General features: G+C 39.6%; 2 protein-coding genes and 1 non-coding gene across 3 annotated transcripts; 1 reads left to right on the top strand and 2 right to left on the bottom strand.

Annotated features, from left to right (window-relative positions):
- Positions 1 to 405: 405 nt before the first annotated feature.
- Positions 406 to 24,691, bottom strand: LOC139467910 (endoplasmic reticulum-Golgi intermediate compartment protein 3-like). The gene is made up of 13 exons (XM_071249481.1): positions 24,478 to 24,691; positions 23,192 to 23,350; positions 22,403 to 22,522; positions 19,549 to 19,580; positions 17,759 to 17,832; positions 15,117 to 15,282; positions 14,803 to 14,860; positions 13,102 to 13,133; positions 11,360 to 11,456; positions 5,272 to 5,336; positions 4,280 to 4,416; positions 2,995 to 3,050; positions 406 to 1,754 (listed from the first exon to the last, which is right to left on the bottom strand). Exons 1-13 carry the CDS (start codon positions 24,572 to 24,574, stop codon positions 1,675 to 1,677), a joined length of 1,173 nt encoding a protein of 390 aa, XP_071105582.1. The 5' UTR covers positions 24,575 to 24,691; the 3' UTR covers positions 406 to 1,674.
- Trnap-cgg (transfer RNA proline (anticodon CGG)) lies at positions 7,156 to 7,227 on the bottom strand. Its single transcript has one exon. It is a non-coding gene; the product is annotated as a tRNA-Pro (tRNA).
- Positions 7,435 to 10,057, top strand: LOC139467907 (reactive oxygen species modulator 1-like). Its single transcript, XM_071249465.1, has 3 exons — positions 7,435 to 7,513; positions 8,476 to 8,648; positions 9,749 to 10,057. The coding sequence occupies exons 2-3, from the start codon at positions 8,512 to 8,514 to the stop codon at positions 9,855 to 9,857; spliced, it is 246 nt and encodes an 81-aa protein (XP_071105566.1). The 5' UTR covers positions 7,435 to 7,513; positions 8,476 to 8,511; the 3' UTR covers positions 9,858 to 10,057.

Raw genomic sequence — 24,691 nt, 5'->3', positions numbered from 1 at the left:
TTCGGTTGATGTACGTCATTATATCCCAACTGCGTAGATCAATGCTCATGATGTAAATCACTGGACTGTCTGGTTCGGACTCGACTATTTACAAATAGCTGGGTAAGCAGTAATATTTTTTTTATTTACATAGCAATAAGGAGATAGTGTATCCATCAGGCAGGCACATGTGCAGTTTTATAAAAAAAAATGTTGAACAGTTTCCAAGAAGGCAGTCATCCAACAAGCATGAAATACAGATATTCTCATCTACAAGCGGACATGCTGATCGCCATATCCCGATATAACAAGCCACTGGATACAACTGAATTTCCCAGAGGACAATATTCCGCATCATACACCTCTCATCAATTCGTCAATGATATACATTTACTGAATGATAAATCAGACAAATCTCAATCCAGATAGTTTTCAACGTTTTATTAGAAACAAAATACCAACAAAAATAGATAGTAAATACATAATGGTCTGCTCTGAGACTACCTAGGGTCACTCCCCGGAGAGACATTGTCCAGTTATAATATCATCAGTGATAGACAGGGACAGTAAGGGTGGGAGGGTTGAACAGATGATAGATTCTTCACAACCAGTTAATTAATACCAGTATCATGATCCCGTTTTGCACATCATCTTGTCGACATCAGCAGCCTGCAGCCAGTCAGACCAGGTGCATCAACAGTGTGGGCATCACCATGTCACTATTGTCTTCCAGCATGCTCACCTATCAGTGCTATTCCAATTTAGCAGACACTATGACCAAGCTGATCGCTATAGTTAAAGAAGGACTTTGCTTAATGCCACTTTCCCAATTCCAATAATACGTCTAGACTTTATGTGTGAATCAATAGTTTTACCACGCTTTGAGCAATATTCCAGCCATATGAGGACAGGGGTCCTTGAAAAGGACTTCAATCACTGTACCAGTATGGGGGAATCGAACCTGGACTTTTCGTGACAAGCCAGGCCACCGTTTCGCCCCTGTGTGTGAAATTAGAACAATAATGAATGCTTGATCTACATTAAAAAAAGAGTTGACTGGGGTACAAACTATACCACTCAAACTTGCTGGGACTAGCAATTTTCCCGATTTGTGCCCCTTAATTCCTCACAAAGAAGCCCCTCGGTCCACGTCTAATGCCACACCAATTCCGGGTCTTAGCAATAACTGGTCCCTGCATGTCCGTGAGGAGGGACATGTATTGCTAGTCTGATGTATTAGATCAGAGTAAAGAATCTGCTGATGCAAACTTGCCTGGACGGCAAACCAGCTGAACGACCCACCCTTTAAGATAGACACATGGTGACAGACAAGACTTCTGACTCCAGTACAAAAAACTATTTACTAACTGATGGGATAAATTGCAGCGCCTATGAACATTTAACATAAAGATCAATTCTTAATACTACCAATGCAATGGGTTTTCTGGTAATTTGAAGCTATGTTTTCATCTCATAATTAAGAAAGTATGAACACTTCAGATAAGATCAATGTTTATACTGACCTCAATGCATTGGGTTGTGCAGTAATTTGAAGCTAAATGTTTCCTTAATCGGAGACCTAAATCCTTATAAAGTGTACTTCCCCCTGCAATATGTACCCATGGATGGGACTCTGTGGGAGGATGCCAAGTAGTCTGAGAGCAATTAGTCAGCAGTTAAAATATTTCGCTTAAATCAGGAAGCCTTTCCAAGGTCAATCTTTTTCTGGATGGCTCTGGCAGAATGGTAGATCATCCCGTCTATAAGGCCGGCAACTGTAAAGCAGAGAGACAATCAATGTTGCAATATTCCAGCTATACCAGGCAGCTGTAAATGATATACTTTGCAGGGTAAACCAATGGTTGACAGCACTTAGCAACCGTCCATGCTGCCAGGTTTGTTTGTTTGTTTGTTTGTTGTTTAATACCGCATTCAGCAATATTCCAGCTATATGATGGCGGTCTGTAAATAATCGAGTCTGGACCAGACAATGCAGTGATTAACATCATGAGCATCTATCCACGCAATTGGGATCGATGACATGCATCAACCAAGTCAGCGAGCCTGACCACCCGATCCCATTAGTCGCCTCTTACGACAAGCATAGTCGCATAGTCGCCTTTTACGGCAAGCATAGTCACCTTTTACGACAAGCATAGTCGCCTTTTACGACAAGCATAGTCGCCTTTTACAACAAGCATAGTCGCCTTTTACGGCAGGCATGGCACATGCTGCCAGGGAGCAATGACACACAATCAGCCCTCACACATTATGACCGGCAGATTAGTCCGCTCTCATTACAAGCATGGTGTACCAGTACAGGGGACCACCTCAAAATACCAAGGGGAGATTGTGAGGAAATACTTGCTTGATAATATGACAGCGTGCTGTTAATTACCAGTAAATGATTGATTCTCGACTAGGCAAACAAGAGATTCATATAGTGAGCAACGACTTTAGGTCCAATGACACACAAAATCACATCCGAATTCTGTCAACGTATAAGCGAATATGCATCCATGAAACAAGAAATGGGTTTGTTTGTTTGTTGTTTAACACCACACTCAGCAATATTCCAGCTATATGATGGCGGTTTGTAAATAATCGAGAATGGGCCAGACAATTCAGTGATTGACATTATGAGCGTGGATCCATGCAATTGGGATAAGATGACATGCATCAACAAAGTTGCCCTTGGCAGGCAAATAGGGAAGAATGGTTCTATTGCTCAAAATTGGGGAGTTTTCAAAGTTCTTTTTTTCCCAGGTATTCTAATATTGAGTTTTAACATTTAATGTAAGGCATTAATGTAAAACTAAGCATTAAATCCTCTTCCTCTGTATAGTGAAATGAAAGTCATCTCTACAAAGCCATAACATCAATATGGGACTTTTTACTGACTTTTGCTGCAGACATGGGTTTAAATATCAGCCTCTAAACAGGTGTAGATATATCAATGTCTAACAATGACCCCTACAGCCTGAGTAGTTTTACTTGGTGGTCTAGTGTATATACCTGTAAATACTCCTCCTATAATTGCACAGACACCCGTCAGAAAATGCATGAAGGACCTGAAAGTTAGAAGAGTAGTGATCAGTACAATAATCAGCAATCCAAGAGCTATATGGCACTGGAATCGGCATAATACAGAGGCACCTTCATATTTAAATAGTTCCAGTTACTGCTAGGGGGATGGGGTGCCCATTGCATGGCATTCACAATCACTGGTACAACCACAACTCACACACATTGTCTTGCATTCAAATCAATTGAGAATAAGTAAAATGCTAGCTAAGTAAGGATAAGAATTTATGGATGAACAACTTCTTTATTACAATTAAAAGCGACGTTTCGGTGTAGGTTCTAACACCGTTGTTATCAAGCAAGTGATATACAAATGCTAGCTGTCCAGGGAAGACAACTCTTGTATGCTGACAGATAGGTTGTGTCCTATCCTATCAACAACAGCCAGTATTTCACATGCTAAGGACTCCTGCATATTCTGTGGTTGAAAGTTTTCCACATGTCTCAATGAGTATGGTTTTACCCTGCTTTAAGCAAAATCTAGACGACACTTCAGGCAATGTGGGGACCCAAACTTGTGTCACTGAGGTAACAAGCCACAGCATTACCGGTACTGTTGTTGAACAATCCTTCAATGCATCAGACGACATATCATAAAAAAAACATATACACGTGTAGTAGGTCTACATGAAACAATAATTTGTTCTTGAAACTACTGCCTCTTGCTTTACACATATAAAAACCATGAATTCTGAAAAATGTTCCCACTAGACCCTTAACAATTGTATGACTTGTAAAGGAGTGACATAAACATGACAAAAATCACCTTGATATGTAGTCAACAGTTCAAACCAAACCAAACCAATGTTAAAATTAATAATATTGCGAACAATGGAACATATGTGTAGAGCCCCACTACCAACTACACATATATCAAACTTTATTTTATTTTGAAAGAAAGAGGCTGACTAATTGCCATATGAAGTTTCAGCTTACGGTATGATCAAAGTGCAAAGTCCAAATCAAGGTCAAAATTTCTAAATGTAGCAAAAACAGAAGACATATGTGGAGCCCCACTACTTACTAAACATGTAACAAATTTGATAAAATATAGCCATAAGTAGCTTTTTCAATATGGCTGCCATGATGGCCATATTGAAAACTGGATTCAAACGCCTCATTGGTTCAGAGTTCCTTGAGGAAAAGATGTCTTCAGCCTGGTCAGCTAACAATCCAGCAACACAGCTGAGAGTAGCCAACAGTTAAGTGCACTCACCTCTGTTTTTCTGTATATTTAACCATCATGGGGGAGAGCTCATACATGAAGAAGACTCCCGGCAGACCACTCTCCCCTGATCCCGCAGCCACTGTCTTGGAATGTTTGGTCACTGAGAACTGATTGGTGTGTAGGGTCTGAAACAATAGCAAGTACAAACAGGCTTTATACTCTACAAAGGCTAGAAAGTTCCATGAGTGTTTAATAATTTTATACCTATGTCTCGAATACCAAATATTATGAGGAGTATGAATTATTAAAATCACAACCAAGCCTAAATAGTTTTGTTCAAATCCCTAATCTCTGACATTTGCCACATTCTGTTTTAGATTTATTAGTAGATCTCTTTACCAAGTCATATAACAAACCCAGTTGCAGTTTCTTAAATAATATATGGCAAAGCTATCCCTCGTTTCTGTTGACCACCACATAGTCTGAACCATCAATATTGATCCAACTCAATTTACTTGAATAATTGTTCCATTTATAAATACATATTTAAGGATAATATCTAACATTCCACATCTAATATTTTTTCTACTGTAGAGTACCGTATATCTCTGTGTATAAAGCAATCCCACGTATAAGACGACCCCTCCGTACAAGCCTTTAAAATGGATGCTAATTTATATACCCCGTCTATAAAGTGAATCTAAATGAAGCACGTCACCAGGGCATACACAATCCGTACATTGCAACAAAAACGTGTTTGTCTTCTGCAGAAAAATGCACGGTGATATACGGTATGTCTCTTTGATCATTTTACCTAATATCTATCATGCAAGACATGATCCTAAAGGTGACCTTTGCCAAAATAATTTATTCTTGCAGTAATAATTCTACCAGCTAATTTCAAGAAACAGCTTGTCAACACAAAACAAAATGTGAAAGTACAGAAATTATCATCAGAATGCTCCCGAATCAACCATCACAAATGGTTTCCTGTTATCACATGCACATGAATTCATTCAGAGAAAACCTGATACACGTACCTGGCCACTGATTTGGGTGTAGGTGGTTGGCACGACTTTAACAAAATATTGGAACATCATCTGTTCTGTAAACAAAAGAATATGTTGATCAGGAACTGATTATTTATCTACACAGATGGTAATAATGTGAATTATTCTGATCTATTACCCCCACAAAAATTGTTAACTGCAATTTTATTGAAAGAGCCAATCTCATTAAATTCAGATCTAAGTTCTCGCTGCCGCTAAACAAACCTTTGTTTAGAGATAGCGGGAACTAAGATCTGATTTTAATGAGATTGTTGAAAGAGCCTACCCCATTGTATGTCAATATTTTTCCATTACCGGTATACCATTTGCTGAAAATAATGTGTATATTTCCGGTGTTTCTCCATACAAAGCCTATCATGCTTTGCGTTGACCAATCAATGCTTCATGTGCCAATTATACATACTTCATTGAGGATATTATTGAGGGTAAGGCTATAGAGATACATAGAAAGAATCTTATACCAAACTTTCCAAAAGTTTTCCTGAAAAAAGTTCCATTCCTGTTTGCCTACCTTTACTTTTTCCTACAGAAAAGTCTTCAGGTGTGGAATAATGTCTACACTTATGCCATTGCAACCCCTGTTTGTTGTTTAATGTCACACTCAGCAATGTCCCTGCTATATGACAGCAGCCTGTAAATAACTGGACCAGACAATCCAGTGACTGATGTTCAATGTGGTGTGGGCATGATGACAGGATATGGACCAGCAAGTCTGACCACCCGATCCCGTTAGTCGCCCCTTACGACAAGCATAGTCGACTCGATCAATTAGGTACCCACTTACGATTCCTAATCCAGAATTCAGAGAAGGTGCACCCTGAATTACAGGCTCATTGATCATCACCAGCCCTATATCATAATTATGTGAGTGAGTGAGTATATTATTTTACACCGCTTTTAGCAATATTACAGCAATATCACCGTAGGACTCCAGAAATGGGATTTAAACATTTTACCAATTCGGGGAATAGAACCCGGGTTTTCAGCGTGACAAGTGAACGCTTTAACGACTAAGCTTCCCCATCGCCCCCTCACAACAATGTGAAAACAAGCATGAAATACTCACATCCCCCGCCAATATGACAAGTCGGGTGTGTGCAATGCATTAGCTCCTGAGAACTATGTTCACTGGGCCTTTTTGTAAAGAAATATAGATGTTTTACAAGAACTGCTCCGGAAAAGAGGACTACCTCCATTTTCAGTCTAAATCAAAGTCGTTGCCATGGAAACTCGAAAATATAACTTTTTTAAAAATCCCAAACTATCAAAAGGCACCAGTTCACCACTAGATCTATCTATGTGCCAAGTTTGGTGAAGAAATATGGTACGGTTTTCAAGATCTGCTCCGGAAATGAAATGTGACGGACGGCTGGACGGCCGGAAGGACAGATGGACAGCACCCATTCCTATATCCCCCTCCCACTTCGTGGCAGGGGATAATAAGTGCACATGCATAATTACTACATACGAGGCATTCATGTTTCATGTTACCTGATATCATATAAATTCTTATATAATACATTCATCTATAATATCAGATGCGAAAAAGATGCAGAGTGGAAGCATAACTTTGCACCGATGAACAATTGAATCACATCTTTGAGGGCTGTCAGCTATTCTGACAAACAAATGAGGCAACAGTAGCATGACAAAGGCAAAGCAAAAGTGGATGCCACTATAAAATATGCATGTTGCACACCAAGAAATATTAAACTTGACGTTAACATTGTTTTCTTTGTATATCTGACTGTTTGAATTTCATTGATCGGAACTAATGAGTACTGTTTGTTCACATCCTCGCTGGTTATTTCAGTGACATAGCACATATTTCAAATCTAATACCAAAACTAATTGGGGCCAAGCCGGGAGTCGAACCCGGGACCTCTCGCACCCGAAGCGAGAATCATACCCCTAGACCACTTGGCCAGTACGCTAAATTGCTGACATTGTTTTTGACTAGATTCAAATTACGCCTTTTCCGGGCCCGACTTCGCAGTCACGCGAAAATACGTTGATGAAACAAGCATATATATATTACTTTCACACGATTTTAATGGTCAGAAGCATAGGTAATCTTCAGTAAACGCATTTCAAAGGGCACAACACGTAAACCGGAAATGACGAAAGTGCTTATGGGATACAACATGGTTTCCGCTGCATAAATACTGGTGCGCGATGCCCAGGCCGCTGTAAATTTTCACATAGCGAAGAGGTACGCACATGCAGACATCGTATTGTTAGCTTGTATAAGAATCCCTAGGGTTTCGGAGACGTTCTTTGATAGACTGTCATCCTCTCTGTCACGTAATCGGCTGGTAATCGTTATTGTCAAATGGGTCATAGGTAACAAGCTAATCGGCAAGGTCAGGCTTCAAAAGTTCGTTTTTAATGATCTAACGAGAATGCAACATCCTCTGTAATGCCCATTTAACTTAACTGAAATGAGATTTGATGTAAGTACTACACCAAATCCCAGGAATGTCACCTTCCGTATCAATTCAAAAGGGTGCATCCTGGAAGTGCAGTATTAGCTTATCGCACGTGCAAAAGAGAACGAATTTGGACTAGGCTAGTCTACTACGCCGGAGTGTCGGGCATTGCATACGCCTACACATAAGTGATTGGTCCTTTAATCTTTTAGGGGTGGGTTTGGGGGGTAGAAACACTGCGAAAGGGGGTGGGAATGTCACATACAAAATAAGGGCGGGGGCGTCGGCAAAATATGATACATGTTAGAAAACTAAGAAAATATTACCCAGCCAAGTCATGTATATTTCAGCTTTGGTCAAGTGTCATTCTGTTCTATGTTCTACGTTTTATTTATTTAAAATCCAGACATAACCATAAATACATATGGGGGAGGGGGGGTCACATATGGTAGTCGTGTGGTAAATTGAAATAATCATCAAACATGTCAACATCAAACGTGTCACATATGGTAGTGGTGTGGTAAATTGAAATAATCATCAAACATGTCAACGGACCATAATAAAACAGAGGGTATTTGTCCTGATTTAGCCTGATTTATAAATTGAAGAGGTGACAGTTTAATAAGATTATTTATCTTGATTATTTATTCCAATTTACATCTTTGTGAGAGAATGATGAAGTTTGCATCAATACTTTTGATCAGCAGTAATATTTACTACCACGTGAACCATTATTATTTTACAGTGTTCTTATAGTAAAGCGTGTATCTGACCCCTGACAATGCCAGCTCCTCCACCAAGTGGTTATTCCATGGGGCATGGCCCCAGTTGCTGGGACCGGGTCAAAATGGGCTTCATGATGGGATTCTGTGTTGGCATGGCTTCAGGGGCTCTGTTTGGGGGATTCTCAGCTCTCAGGTGAGTTGTTTTGACTGGGTAATTTTACAGTCATTAACTGTACAAGATATATTGAGCCAGCTAGGGCATTGAACCCGGAGACCTCTGCATAAATCTCTCCACTAGGCTGTACAGTGTTGTAGATTTACGATATGGTGTAACATATTATCTTGAACAGGATATGGCTAGTCAGTATTGCTGATCCTTGCATGTGCTGTAACAATTTGAACCTCATTATTGGAAACATAGTTCTTGACATTTTTGGCCCATATTTAAATTCTTTTGGAGTCTGTGGATTTGCAAACACCGTAAACATGGTAAAGTCTTAAAAATGTCTGGCCAAAGAGGCTAAGATACATTATAACATTAGGCCACACATTTTTTATTTTTCATTTCACAGGCCCCTCACCCCTACTGAAAGCAGCCAGTCTAAGAAATATATAAAACATAAAAAATACTTATTCTTAATATGTCTTCCGCCAGTAATAATGATCCTCTTATACAATATATAAAGTTATAATTTTATGTAAATTCAAAGTCTACAATCAGTGACGAAAGAGGCCACCTGCAGGAAAAGCTGGAATAAATCTGTAAAACATAACATTAAGAAAGTGTGGCCATACATCATAAACATGAAAAGACCTTGAATACACCATAACTACCATAATTGTTTCTACTAGACAAAATTGCTTAGAACATCAGCAGGATAACAAGTACATTGAAGCTTGGTAACTGATACAATGTATTAAATCACAAGATCTGTTTCCGTGTCTTAGTTATTTATTTGCACTGAATTTGACTAAAGTGTCTTGAAAAAGCCTTGAATTTGTTGAGGACAATGTACCAACCCTGAAACAGTCATTCTTTTATGTAGTTGAAAAAAGCAATGGCAGGAGGAAGTGTCAGGATATTTGTTAAACTGATAAAGCTCTAACTTGTGGCAATTATTACATAATAACTTACAGTTGTTGCAACATATCTGTGCACGGCAGTAATAGAAGGAGGTGTTAAAATAAAGGTATGTTTTGAGAATTATTTCGAGTTAACATAGGAACAGAACATTCATACTAGACTGAGGCCTCTTGCAGACACATGGACTGCCAATGTTAATGTTGTTGCAGGTATGGAATGCGTGGCCGGGAGTTGGTGCAGCAGGTGGGGAAGACGATGGTGCAGGGAGGAGGGACATTTGGGACGTTCATGGGAATAGGCACTGGTATCCGGTGTTGACAGGAATGTGTTTCATGGTAGACTTATTTACAGAAGCATTTTTGAGTTGACAACAGCCACATAGAGCGGATGATCGCCACGCAGCTGACATGTGACGCTCTGACCTCCAAGGCCAGCTTTACACATGAATGCAGCGTGTCTATAATGTCATCATCATTGTGTGTTAATAAATATATTTGTAATAGAATATCAGAAATAGTGTTGTTGCTTTGATTTCATGGTGTTGGTGAAAAAATCAGACTGACATAAATATGCAAGGGTTGTTCTCGGAACATTCAGAGACGCAGTGCAAAAAATCCAGCTATGATGCCCATCAACTTAATGGAACATCTTGACTCAATATACTCCCTAGAAATTTGTCATGTTTATTGTGGTTTTTCTTTATTTAATCAGTCCATTGTTTTGTCTTATTTTCTGGACTTTTCTTAGTCATAACCCAAGAGGCTGAAGGGAAAAATAAGTGTTGTAATAGAGGTCCTTAAAGATATGTTTCAACGAACGTAAAGACCTGAAAAATAACTTATTCTCACTCTAAGGAGAGAGATTAGACCGAGAGATTAGACCCTGCTCAGTATGGTCAGAATTTTTAAACACACAGGTCACAGGGAAGCAGTATCAGATGCTAATAGTTGTTGAATTCTTTCTGGAAGCTATCTTGTAGAACCCAAACAGAAAAGACTGGCAAGGCTGTCAGCAGGTTCAGCAACACAACAGACTATTACCACTGAAAAACTTTAAAAAAAAGAATTCTTGAATGAATTCAAAGTGGTGTAAGAAATTCATCTTGAAGGATGATTTGTAGGAATAATTGTTCCTATAATCTTGTTCTGTTTGTGTGAGACTAGTATAATTTATTCACATTACCTTAAAAAATATTAGGAGCCAACTCAACTTTATTCATGTGAAATTTGGCTCCTGATTGAATTGAGGTCACTGCTGTGTGTTGCCACTACCAGTTCACTGGCGGATCCAGACACTCTGACATGTTTACTGTGTCCTCAGCCAAGTCAGTTCGTTACTTATGTGTGCACACACCCAAATCCTGGATCTGCAGTTAATGCTGGTAGTACAACAGCCTTGTAGGGCAGCATAGTATTTTCACTTGTCACGCTGATAAATGAGGACATGACACTGCTAAGAAACCCTCAGTCACAATGTGTCACTCATAATGTGATAATCATAAAGCATGGAAAACTGGTAAGTCTGAAGTGCAACAAAGTGTTTCTTAAATTAAGTCTTAAGCACTGTTTCATGAATCTCCCAAGACTGAACAAGTTTACAAGCTCTGTCCTCTATGTGGATATAAGAGTGTGTAATTGAAAATTGTTTTATGTGTCTTTCAGCAATATTCAACTTCTTCATAGTGAGGGACAAGAATGGGCTTCATAAAATGTATCCGAGTCAGGAATCAAACCTAGGTTGTCATGATGAATAAATCCTTCAACCACAAAGCCTTACAATATATATAATGGATTTAATGGAAGGGAGGTAACCCATCTTACCCGCCTCAGCTGCTTCATATGTTTCGTCAAGAGGGTTGATAATTCCAGGGTAGTCGGTGCCAAATGACAGGTGCTTGATACGATGAGTAATGTTGAACTGAAACATTCAGAATATATACTACTCAAAAGAAGTAAAAGATCAGCCGATTCTTTTATATTACTAAAATTATTCTGTCTTGGCATGGCAGACAAATTTCAGCAATACAAAGGAATCAGTTGTTCTTGTAACGTCTTTTGAGTAGTATATAGTTTCTAAGGGCATCAACATTTAACAGATTGTAGCATCATATTTTGACCTTAATACTTGAGTCAACGTCAGTAACTAAGGTCTCCTATTCTCTGAATCATTTACATGACCTAAAGAGGTGATTGTTATCCCAAATTAAAATTACTTCACTGAGAGCAGGAGTGAGTGAATATTGTGACTCCAGCTAGATCATGGCAGCCCAGACAAATCAGAGACATCATCATGGCACAATGACAATCAGCAAAGTCCCTGATCCCCCACCATCCAATCCTCTTGAGTCTTCAGGAACCCATGCTTGCCGTAACAGGTGACTATGCTTGTCGAAAGAGGCGACTAACGGGATCGGGTGGTCAGACTCACCGACTTGGTTGATGCACGTCATCGCATCCCAATTGCCTGGGTCGATGCTCATGATATCAATCACTGGATTGTCTGGTCGGGACTCAATTATTACAGACCGCCATCATATAGCTGGAATATTGCTCAGTGTGGTGTTAAACAACAAACAAACAATCCTCGTGAGTGAGTATGGTTTTACGCCACTTTTAGCAATATTCCAGCAATATCACAGCGGGGGACACCAGGAATGGGCTTCACACATTGTGCCCATGTCGGGATTCCCCATATTATACTGGGGACTCATTCCTGGAATCCCCACAGGGATCAAGAGCATGACTAGAGGAGTGAACGAATAATAACAGCAACCTGTAAGACCTGGACAAACTATGCCAGGGGTAGAAAGTGTTGGGGTCAGCCTGTTATCTGCTCCACAAAGTTATCTCCCCTGATCAGAGCTCCAGATAAGCTGCGTATCTGCGTGAAATACGCATCAGAAATGCAGAAATACGCAGTAAAATATAATCCAAGCGTATCAAATACGCAACGAACATTACAGATACGCTACAAAAATAAAACTTGTGCGTATCATCAAAATATTGTGAAGTAACCCTGCGTATTTGATTAGCAAATGAGCAACTTATATTGAAATTATAAGTTGGCATTCCGTCAACCTTGCCAAACTCATCATGATCATTTGCCATCGCACTTTCTTGTGGAAGTATGGTGGTATTTTTGAGTCCTATAAAGCTCTCGAACCCACACGACACCAGTTTGCAGGGACTAGATGAATAGTGTTTTTAAATATTTAACTTAAATACCCACATGTGTAAAAACTAGTGGGTAACAGAAATTTGAATACGCACCTAGAATTACTGATACCCAATGATTTTAAAATGCATGGGTAAAATACCCACAACACCAAAAGCTTATCTGGAGCTCTGCCTGATAGTCCCACAGCTGACAAGTGCAGGACACCAAGCGTAGCCCAATAATTCTGTCTAGAAATTAATGCAGCTTCTGGGACACTAGGCTAGTGGACTAGTGGCCCTGTCTCTCTCTGCAAAGTACTTGCCACATTGACAACCTGATTCATATGTTGTCAGCTCTCAAAATGATCACAGGGTGTCTGTAGAAGACAAAGATTGTTTTAACTTACCTTCTGTCCACCGAATGCCTGCAAGTCGTGTACTGAAAGTAAACATTACACTATTACATCAGAAATACACTGAAAAACAGCAACATGTTTATTGATTTAAAATGTGGCTTATGTTATTGTCTTGAGCAAAATAATTTTTCTAAAGCTTGAGTCGTGACCACTCCTCTGATTATCAGACATCTTATATGTGTAGGAGAAACCATGTCTGCGAGGGATTACTAGAGATTGTACACCCTCGCGAGGGGACATTCCCGAATATGAGGGTTTACAATCTCTAGTTATCTCAAGGAGACATGGTTTGTCCAACTTATAAACCGACTCATCGCAAAGACAACGTTTTTAATTAAATAACTAATAAAACTCTCAAATATATAACCTGTATCCGAGATGAAATATCGCCTGCAGTCAATGAAACCGGTGACCTCAGCACGTGGGTTTCACAACGGTGCGAAATCTGCATGTGTGTCTCGCAATGGCACGAAATATGTGCACATAGACGTGATAAGAAACCCACGCATCAAAAAGATACAATGTATTTACTGTAACATTATCCAATGGATTACAAAAAAAATATGGTAATGCCGGTTAACATGGTTAAGTTGTATCTGAATTTCTCCTGCTAACCAATACTAATCTCCAGGGATGTAGATTACATCTTCCCGAGGCAAGGGAGTTAACTGACTATAAAAGTCCCTGTTTCCACCCTTGCCGAACTAGGCTGGTATTATGGAGTTACATTTTGGCTGGACTAACGAGTCTATGCATAGTCCAATCAAAATCGCGCACTGAAATCGAAATCTGTTTCGTAAAGTGTCATGCAGATTTCTGTCGACTGCAAGATTTGCAAAGCATGTGCACCGCTAACTCGTCAACAGATCATTTCTAACTTTTTTCATGCTTTTAATCAAGGTGCTCACGTGATTTAATGCACTTCGCGACTGCAAGACTCGTTTTATCACAATATATATCTTGATTATCAATCAGATCGTCTTGACTGGGCACCACCGTTTTGTTTGAAGCAAATGCAAGTGATACGACAGGTTGAATCTGATTGGTCAATAGGAGAGGCATAGATAGGACATAACTCGTAATAGCCACTGGTGGCGCCACGATCGAGCCCAGTAATTCCAGCCTAATTCGGCAAGGGTGGAAACTGGACTTTTAAAGTCAGTTAACTCTCTTGCCTCGGGAAGATGGTAGATTACGGCTGGGATGAGTCCAAATTTACTACCCAGGTACCCAACTCCCTATTACCCGACCCTACCCAGGTACCCACTGTAGGTCTCAAGAGTTCCGAACACAATGTCTAATTGGTAATAGTTTAACTGTAGCCCTGGCCAAAACTGTTTAGATACATGTATGAAACCAGAGACTATATATTAGATATATGGTCTCTTATGAAACGATCAAATCATGTGTACACTGTAGTGGACTGAAGCTTTATCTTTACTCAAACATATACAAGTCAAAAGGAATGTGTTGCATCATCATAAAGAAATGCCAACATAAGCGACTTGTAGTGTAACCACTGAGCTCTAGTGTGTTTTTGTCATTAAACAATGTGTCATGTGACCAGCCACGAGTCCAGGTAGTACTGTGGGTACCTGGGTCCTACTCAGGACCCACCCGACCCGAGTACCTGAGTTACCCGTCCCAGCCCTTATGTGGAAACACAATACGTGTTGCCGTTTGTTTCCTCACCATGCACATGATGCTGCTGGAAGCTCTTCCCTGGGGCAAAGTGGAAGTTGCCTGCTACCTGAGAAACACAACAGAGGCTGTTAGACAGATGCAGGGTATGATGACTTAACATCACTAGAAACAAAATTTGACCTTGACCTTGACCTTGACCTGGGGCAAAACATGTCTGTAATCAGCAACATAGGAACCTGACAACAAGCACACCATTGGTCAATTACCTTAAGGTTTCTTATGTTCATGGTCACAAGCCTTTTGACAATTGTTTAGATTTCCAAAGATCATATCCAGCTGTCCATTACTGAGTGATTATTTACCTTATTAACTTCCAGGTAACCAAAGACTCTGCAACCTTCATTTTTTTGTGCAGACATTTTCTCGGACCATCCTTCCCGCTTGCACTGCTCAATGCCTGAAGGGTTGTTGAAAGCCCAACCCTTTTTTCTGTAAGCTTCTCTCACATCTTCACAATTGTTACAGCACCTAGAGAGGAACATTCGAACAGTCATAATCATGGCTGAAGGGAAAGTGCAGTGCTGAATTTGTTTCATGTGAAAAAGAGTAAGAAATAAAATTCTACCATGAATTTGAAATTTACTCGATTCTGATTGGTCAATCAGAGGCTATTAAATAACAATAAACCCCCTCTGATTGAAACAGCTGGTTTTACGGCCGCATCACCGAGGAAGCTAATATTCATAGAATAGTACTATTTTTAGTCATTGTCGGTAGGCATATTTCAATAATTATATCTACAATTACAGGTTACAAAATGCACAGATGCGGTTACTAAAATATTCAAAGGATGTGTGGCAATACATTTTCGTGCAGTAAACACGACAGAAATCTACATAGGGAATGTATTTACGTTTTTGAGTCAACAGAGAGCTTGGAATTTTGGCGCTTTTCTATATACGACTGTGACGTCATATCTTTTGCGTCACAATGGCCGATATGACGTCATAATGTTGACGTGCGATGTAGAGCGAAAGCCTTGCAAAACTTGCTTTGTTTTCTTTAGGGATGCCCACCTCATGTTAACTGACCAAGTTGCCGTGCTTATATGCTTTCAATGCCTGTCATGGGTACGAGTGAAGTATTGCAGTGTAAACAAACTGCTTGAGAATACACAGCGCCATATTTTGCTCGGTGATTCCGTATTTCAGATCCATAACCCAATCAAAACACTGGACTTAACCCATGCCGCTTCACTCAGTATATTTGCTGCGCTTTCGGTCCCAATTTTAATTTAGCGAGGTTAAATCTACAGGTAACCTAGCTCTACATTAAAAACACAGTAAGTTTATCTCCTAAACAGAACTCCTCTGAATCACATTTACTGAAAGCCTGGACAAACAGCACTCCTATAATGGCCTTTCCTGAAATCATGAAGCATCTAAGACTTGATGGACGAGGAGCATTTCAGCAGTACTATCCTGGGTGCCGTTGCACAAAAGGATCTCAGTGCTAAAGGTGATCATAACTCCTATACCTTAACAAAGACTTGACAATTGCAACGCTAAGGATGTTTTGTACAAAAGCACCTGCAGCACAGACCACAAAGCCAACAATGGACAATACTCCAAATGAATCAGGGCAGCATTAAATGTATGTGTGAACAAAATGCTCATCATGTGATAGAATAACGTGACAGAAAGTTACCTATTTGTGGTACATCAACTTATGTTAGACTTGTATTCTTTAATTTGAAAACCAGACTGAGTGGGGAGATTTGTAATTAGAAAAGATCAATAAAAATATCATTTATTCTGTGGTATAAGTTAAGTCTGGGATGGGTTACTCGGGTACCTGGGCCGGGTACCCACTGAGTGGGACCCGGGTACCCACAGGACTACCCAAACCCGTGGTTAGTCACGTGATACATTGTTCAATAACTAATACTCTATACAGTACAGGTCAGTGGTTACAGTACAAGTCGCTAATGATTTCTGAATATGCACCCATTCTTTCTGAATTTTCATATGGTTGAATCAAGAAATAACTTAAGTCAACTTCAGTGTATGCATGATCAGATTGTTTAGTACATGTATCTAAATACGTTTTGCCAGGGCTATGGTAAAAAAAATCCAACAGGCATTTTGTACCTTTCTCTTGAGACCTAAAGTGGGTACCCGGGTAGGGTCGGGTAGTATGGGGGTGGGTACCCGGGTAGTAGATTTGGACTCGTCCCAGCCCTGGTATAAAGTATGACATGAATTACAAGAGACTGGATAAATGATGTCTCTGAGATCCTGTTTACTGCATCTCCAGTCTACAATGACAAATACCCCTTTGCTACCACAGCTTTGTTTAAGTCTGATTGGACATTGCTGACAACAGTCCCCTACAAAACCGCCTTAGATGACTGAGTCACCAGTGTGCCCACAAAACAGCCTTAGATCACTGGGTCACCTGTGTCCCCAACAAGTTAAGGACAAGAGAAAGGAAGATGCGGATATGACTTGCTAAACAAAGCTAGGGTAGCAAACAAATCCAGGGTACTCATCATTAAGAAGTGAGTGAGTGAGTATGGTTTTATGCCACTTTTAGCAATAGTCCAGCTATATCACGACAGAGTACACCACAAAAAAGCTTCACACATTGTGCCCATGTGGGGAATCAAACTAGGTCTAACACATGACATGTGAATGCTTTAACACACTGGGCTACCCCACCACCACTTATCATTAGAGAAGGCATATATGACAGTAATAGTCTAATACCCAGGATATTCATGGATTGGCAACAGCTGTTCTGTCAAATGTATTGCTAACATCTTGCCAATTTTTATATTCCATAAAATACAGTAAAGTTTAATGACTTTGAAAATGATATTAATACTGTTCGGATTGCAAATGGTTAAAGAAAAGAAATTGCCACACCAAACAAATCTTCTTTCTATCATAGATGTAGAACATATCGACCTTGACTGTAGGGATGTTCCATTACCAGTACTTACTTTTTGTCATCAGTTTCTGCTCCGTAACAACTTTCACAGCGGCTGGGATCAAGTTCCTTCGGCTTTGTAACATTCTGAAATATATCACCATCTATTTTATTGGCATCAAAAGATGCTGATGAGAACATAAAGAGACGGTAGGTCACAAGAACTCCTACAGCAAATCATTGTCTCCTACAATCAGGGTCTAGATTTTCTCAGTGCTAATAAATGCTGCTATTTGATTGGATTAAGGTTTGTTTGTAGTCTAACGCTGCACTCCGCAATTTTCCAGCTATATGACGGCGGTCTGTAAATAATCAAATCTGGACCAGACAATCTAATGATTAACATCTTGAGCATCGATCAACGCAATTGGGAATCGATGACATGCATCAACCAAGTCAGCGAGCCTGACCACTTGATCCCGACAAGCATAGTCACCTTTTACGGCAAGCATGGGTTGCTGAAGGCCTATACGATCCCGGATCTTCACAGGTAGATTGGAGTAAGGTACAGATATGTATCATTCCATTGGGGTTGGGGAGGGGGAGTCGCATGGATTTTGAGTTGCATTTTTGGCTAGGGGGTCAGCAGTGGTATTAATCTGGAGACTCATTAAGATTTACAGCATGTTGCAGATAAAGTTACCATACGTATCGTAACTCTGACAGAGAACTCACTTGTGTTGGAGAGAAAACAGCAGATTTTTTTTCCAATAATGTCATGGGAATTTCTGCTGGCCATAACAACATGTAGGAGTGACACGTACTTCATGATCCATTTCACATTGTTGAACACGCATCTATTTGAGTGACTTTCTGAACAACACTACATACATGTATATCTTACATGTAGACGTTTTGTCCTTATAATAAAAGATTCCATGACTACCCAAACACAATATATGTGAGCCACGCAAAACATTTTTCAAATATTTAAGATACATGTTCAAGTCTGATGTATACTGGCTCAGTTTGACAACACTGCTTGTTTTTTTTTGTCTGTGTCAAAAGTCAAGTTAAAAGTGAAAACACCAACTTTATACCTTGAGACACAAAACAAAACATGTTCATGAAACAGCGCACCCACAAAAAGGTCATAATGTTAAGTTTGTTTTGTTATTTATATATCCAATATATTTCACAAATAAAAGGCCACAAATACAATATCAAGGTATTTGTTTTTATATCTATTCAAGTCCATAATTCCTTTCAACATGTTCAAAATTTGTCTCAAATTTGGAAATCATGTGCAGCACATTGTGATAAGAATAAAGACACTGTTGTCCTTGTGGTAGCACTTGACTGTTAGTTTTGTCATTATTTGGTACACATTAGATGATATCTCTTCTTAATGTACATACTTCTCTATATGTTTCTATGGAAAAGAAAATTGCAAGTAATTTCGTGGTATTTGATTGTCTTACCAAGCAATGTATTTTAACGTTTCCATAAACCCTCTACAAAGTAGGCCACACCAAATTACAAACTACTATTTCTTGATTGGTTGATAATAGAGTGGGCGGGGCTTGAGTTGCATTATGGTGTTGATTGATCTTGCTGCTTTTGTATTGTTGTAATGATAAAATAAGCAGTCTGTGAAGTCATTATTCTTCACATGTTTATTATATGACTTGACTTCAATATGTTTTTGCATTTATGGAGTTAGAAATGTTGAACACGATCTGCCCACAATGTGTAAAACAGCTATGCTATGCAAATTAATGCAGTGTGCACACTGGTAGTTACGTTTACATCTCTATAAACAAAGAATATTGAAGTCTATTCTCAAATAACCATCATACTTACAGCAACCAAATCTTTAGAAGCATCTCCCAATTCTGCAAAAGAAACAGACAAAGCTATCAGTGAATAAGCTAAGGAAACAGGTTAAATACAACGCAAGGGGCAAGCATAGAAACAAGCCATTGCGCTGCTACAAAACTATGTAAATATCTAGAACAGTGACACATCACCCAAGGGCATGGATATCGGTGCAATTATTTCCCATAATTCAACCTCAGTATAACTTTTGCTTCATGCTGACTGGCTGGTTCATTCCAGTTATTTCATTGTTTGCGACAGAGCCCATAGCAACGTCATATGAACACATTGTTGTAAATAATTGAACATGAGGTCATCCATGACACAACAAGTGATATCATGAGATGTTGTTTCAACAATAGGTCACCCATCTTCCCGAGGCAAGGGCGTAAACTGACTATAATAGTCCAGTTTCCATCTTTGCGGAACTACACTGGAATATCCAGTCTCAAACGTAGAACCAGCAGTGGCTATTACGAGTTATGTCCCTTCTATGTCCCTCCTACGGACCACTCAGATTCCACCTCTCATATCACTTGCATTGCTTCGAACAAAGTGGCGGTGCCCAGTCAAGACTATCTGATTGATGATCAAGATCTACATTGTAATAAAAGGATCTCACCACGCGAAGTGCATCAAATCATTTGAGCATTTTGATTTAAAACATGAAAAGATTTGCAAAATATTTGTCAATGCCCAGTTGGAGGTACACATGCTTTGCAAATCCTGCAGTCGACAGACATCTGCCCGTTGAAATCCATGCTGTTTACAAACTGGATGTCTAGTTCGTTTCACGATTTTGATTGGACTATGTATAGACTCATTCGTCCAGCCAAGCCAAAATGTAACTCCAGAATTCCAGCCTAGTTTGGCAAGGGTGGAAACTGGACTTTTAGTCAATTAACTCCCTTGCCTCGGGAAGATGTATGTCATCTGAGCCAATGTCTTCGCTTAGGATAAGGAAACACACATTTTTCTGCTTTTTCTCAAAAGAAAAAGACTATGGGTAATATAAAGAATAACTTATCTCCAACTCACAATTAAAGACTATCTATCTCGCATGACTTTATGTTGAAAGTTTCTGGCCGGAATTTACAAAACATATGTGCACAGGACAGCTCACAGGATAAAGTATGCAATATGTAACACATAAGTGTTACTAGAACAAACCTATAGAAACATGCATGGTAACAATGTTTCTATCAATCAATCAATCAATTCAGGCCATGTCTACAAGTAACAGATGTCCTATAGAGCTTAACCCAACACCTGTTGGACTGCTTATTTATAGTAGTTTCCTCAATTGTGCCTTGTTTTGATTCTTTTGACTGTGGTGTTCATAACGCTCTGATGCACTTAACAACCTGTGAAGATCCGGGGTAGAATAGGTCTTCAGCAACCCATGCCTGCCGTAAAAGGTGACTATGCTTGTTGTAAGAGGTGACTAATGGGAACGGTTGTCTGGCTCGCTGACTTGGTTGATGCATGTCATCGTATCCCAATTGCATGGATTGATGCTTATGACGTCACTCACTGGATTGTCTGGTCCAGACTAGATTATTTACAGACCGCTGTCATATTGCTGAGTGCGGCGTTAAACAACAAACATCATCATCATCTTAACAAGGACTGAGATTAGAATGTTTGTAAGTGTTTAAACTATGTTCCAAATGACCTTATCCGTTACATGCCAACAGGTTTCCTCTACAGGTACATTACATTCTAGGCATCTAGCCTCTACCTACAGTAGAACACGGATATAACAAACACGGATAGAGCGAACAAACGGATACAACTGTCACCTGCTATAGAACTCACCCTGTTTTTCTGGCTTATCAATGACAGACTTTCCCCCCTGCAATAGAACTCACCCTGTTTTTCTGGCCTATCATGGACAGGCTTTCCCCCCTGCTATAGAACTCACCCTGTTTTTCTGGCCTATCATGGACAGGCTTTCCCCCCTGCTATAGAACTCACCCTGTTTTTCTGGGCTATCATGGACAGGCTTTCCCCCATGCTACAGAACTCACCCTGTTTTTCTGGCCTATCATGGACAGGCTTTCCCCCCTGCTATAGAACTCACCCTGTTTTTCTGGCCTATCATGGACAGTCTTTCCCACCTGCTACAGCGTTAGAAATTGGCACTAGTCCTGTAGTCCTTACCAAACTACCCAGTAGTAAAGGTACCCTAAGGACTAGTAGAAATTGGGCCATTTTAAGGGTTTTGCTATACGTTACCATGATAAGGACTAGAGGACAAAAGCTGTTAGTTTCTAACCCTGCTTCAATAGAACTCACCCTGTTTTTCTGGCTTATCAATGACAGGCTTTTCCCCCTGCTATAGAACTCATCCAGTTTTTCTGGCCTGTCATGGACAGGCTTTTCCCCCTGCTATAGAACTCACCCTGTTTTTTCTGGCCTGTCATGGACAGGCTTTCCCACCTGCTATAGAACTCACCCTGTTTCACTGGCCTGTCATGGACAGGCTTTCCAATCTGCTATAGAACTCACCCTGTTTTTCTGGCCTATCATGGACAGGCTTTCCCTCCCTCTTGCTCTAGCACTCATCCTGTTTTTTCTGGCTTATCAATGACAGGCTTTCCCACCTGCTATAGAACTCACCCTGTTTTTCTGGCCTATAATGGATAGGCTTTCCCACCTGCTATAGAACTCACCCTGATTTTCTGGCCTATCATTGACAGGCTTTCCCTCCCACTTACTATAGCACTCACCCTGTTTTTCTGGCTTATCACCAATAGGCTTTCCCACCTGCTATAAAACTCAACATGTTTTTTCTGGCCTATCATGGACAGGCTTTCCCACTTGCACCAGCACTCACCCTGTTTTTCTGGCTTATCACTGACAGCTTTCCCATCAGTATCCAGACGCTGCTTGAACAGGTTGTGATCTACATCAATCTGTTGTTCACCAGACACATCCATGGCATCAATACTCAAATCTGGAACATCACATCAATGCAGCCTCAGGGATCATATTAGAGTAAAAATTTGTACTTTTCTTATTTGGTTCCCCGTTCGACCTTCTGCACCATCCTACTGTTTGCCGGTGTTGATAAAATCTGGAATATTTTCAAGCTTCCTCACTTTAGATTCAGAGCCTTTACACAAGGAACCTTATCGATTTTGTAAAAATAATTTAAAATAATTCGGCATTAGGGTGTTTTGATACTGGTTTCTTACTCTGCTGGCATGAATCCGTCATAAGAAAACCATTTCAAGCAAGACGTCTTATAACAATTGAACTGACTGTCCACTCACACAAAACACATCATTGCAAACATGACGTCATTTATCATATGTATACATGTATATATATATATAAATATGAATATATGATAGGCATGAAAAGAAAACTTGAGACATATCACTGATGGCATCACATCATATATCAGTTTTGACTCTCTCTCTCACACAGATGTATTCCATTAATCAAATTTGGCTAAACCAAAACATCTTAATATACATGGAAACCCAATTTATCAGAAAACATTTATACGCAATGTAATATGTCTTCTCTAAATCATGTTTACATACTTTAATAACTGTCATAGAAAAAAATCAAAAATAAACAGTCCATTCAAAATATTAAATCACAAGGGATAACTTACACGCACATGGCAGCTTGGAAAAAGTAATATCGACGTTTATTCGAATTTTTTGGCCTCTTGAAGTGTCCACAAATAGTTCCGGCTGCACTTCTTTTGTGAGATAATAGTTGAACTCTGACACAAACAGTATAAACATCAGCACTGCACTGGACAGAGTCACTGAAAAAAAAGCCACATAACATTGCAGAAATATGCCAATGATAGCATAATGATTTGAAATGCAGGTTTTGAGGCATTATTATTTCCGATAGTGATCTAAAAACAAAACATTAATAAGATTGACAATTTTCTTTTAGTATCCTTCAAACATACATTGATACATAGGGCAAAGATTACGCTTTATCATGGCAAGTACTGCTACTGATTCACACTGTATCTGATCTCATGTTAGCAATGTTTGACATACCGATCTACCCTGCAGTCCGATATGGGCTGTTTTCGTCATGGACGGTCAACTTTTACAACATGCATGTCCAATATCAAGCTGAATTTCATAGATTTAGTCAGAATAAGATATGAACTTATACCGTGAGTGGCATTTTGATAATATATGAATATATAACAGAAAACTGGCTATAAATATTCCATGTATAGATCAACCATACATGATTGAATCTGAAGTTATATGTCTTTATTGTTCGGTTCCGTGTTACAAAATCTGGACTGGCAGCTGTTTAACCGAATTGGAAATTTCTTAGACTGATCCATTGGACTGCTTGGAGTTTATGATTACGCTGAATTAAGTGAATGGTCATTCTACATCTTGTTTCTATCCCTTTATGGTTATTTCGCTAATAACTAGACCCTGCTTATCTTGTCTTGGATGTAGACACCCGCATGGAGGAAAAGGATTACATGATATAGATATTTGTCTTATTATAACTTTTGTTTCAAGGGTAAGACAAGAATGATTACAAATGCGTACCAGATGCAAACCTTTAATATCTTTGGGTTAGATGAATTTTGCCTAGATCTATGCGGTCTTATATAAAATGCACGACCATCAAGAACAAAATCCACTACCTACCCATATTCTAATACATGTATTGTCACAAGGGTTCAAATTCCTGGTTGGTTTGGAGAGATAGGGGTACCCTTCCCTACTTTACGCTAGGGCAGAATATAACATAGGATAGACGTTCACAATTGCTTTACAATTAGTTCTAACACATAAGATATGATGAGACATGAAAGGTCAGAACTTATTTGACACACGTATGACTATCATAACAACTGATGCGATAAGATACACCCGGTTTGCTTCGAGACCCTCAAATTTCGCACACCTGCTGCTCCACCAAACGTTTTCACCCGGAAATCTTCCAGTGTCTTTGGATATGCATCAAACTGCCGCAGCCGTTCTAACACACTCGGACTCTGCATTTTTAGTTGTCGTTTCGGCGAGCTGCTTGATTGTCAGTGAGATGCTGATCGTTGTTGGGACTTCTACAGATTTTCGCTGCTGGCGAATGAAAACAAGCAGCGTGTCGGGCTTTGACT

Source organism: Haliotis cracherodii, unplaced genomic scaffold (genome assembly GCF_022045235.1).
Source record: "Haliotis cracherodii isolate W230 unplaced genomic scaffold, xgHalCrac1.p SCAF_1, whole genome shotgun sequence".
Classification (NCBI taxonomy): domain Eukaryota; kingdom Metazoa; phylum Mollusca; class Gastropoda; order Lepetellida; family Haliotidae; genus Haliotis; species Haliotis cracherodii.
Note: the sequence above shows the minus strand (reverse complement) of the source record. Positions and strands in the feature narration are given on the sequence as shown.

Coding starts and splice junctions, on each gene's coding strand:
- LOC139467907 (XM_071249465.1), top strand. CDS start 8,512: ATGCCAGCTCCTCCACCAAGTGGTTATTCCATGGGGCATGGCCCCAGT. Junction 8,649..9,748: donor GGGGGATTCTCAGCTCTCAG/GTGAGTTGTTTT, acceptor ATGTTGTTGCAG/GTATGGAATGCGTGGCCGGG.
- LOC139467910 (XM_071249481.1), bottom strand. CDS start 24,574: ATGCAGAGTCCGAGTGTGTTAGAACGGCTGCGGCAGTTTGATGCATAT. Junction 17,833..19,548: donor CTTCTAAAGATTTGGTTGCT/GTAAGTATGATG, acceptor GATATATTTCAG/AATGTTACAAAGCCGAAGGA. Junction 5,337..11,359: donor ATATGAAGCAGCTGAGGCGG/GTAAGATGGGTT, acceptor TTTTGTTTACAG/AACAGATGATGTTCCAATAT.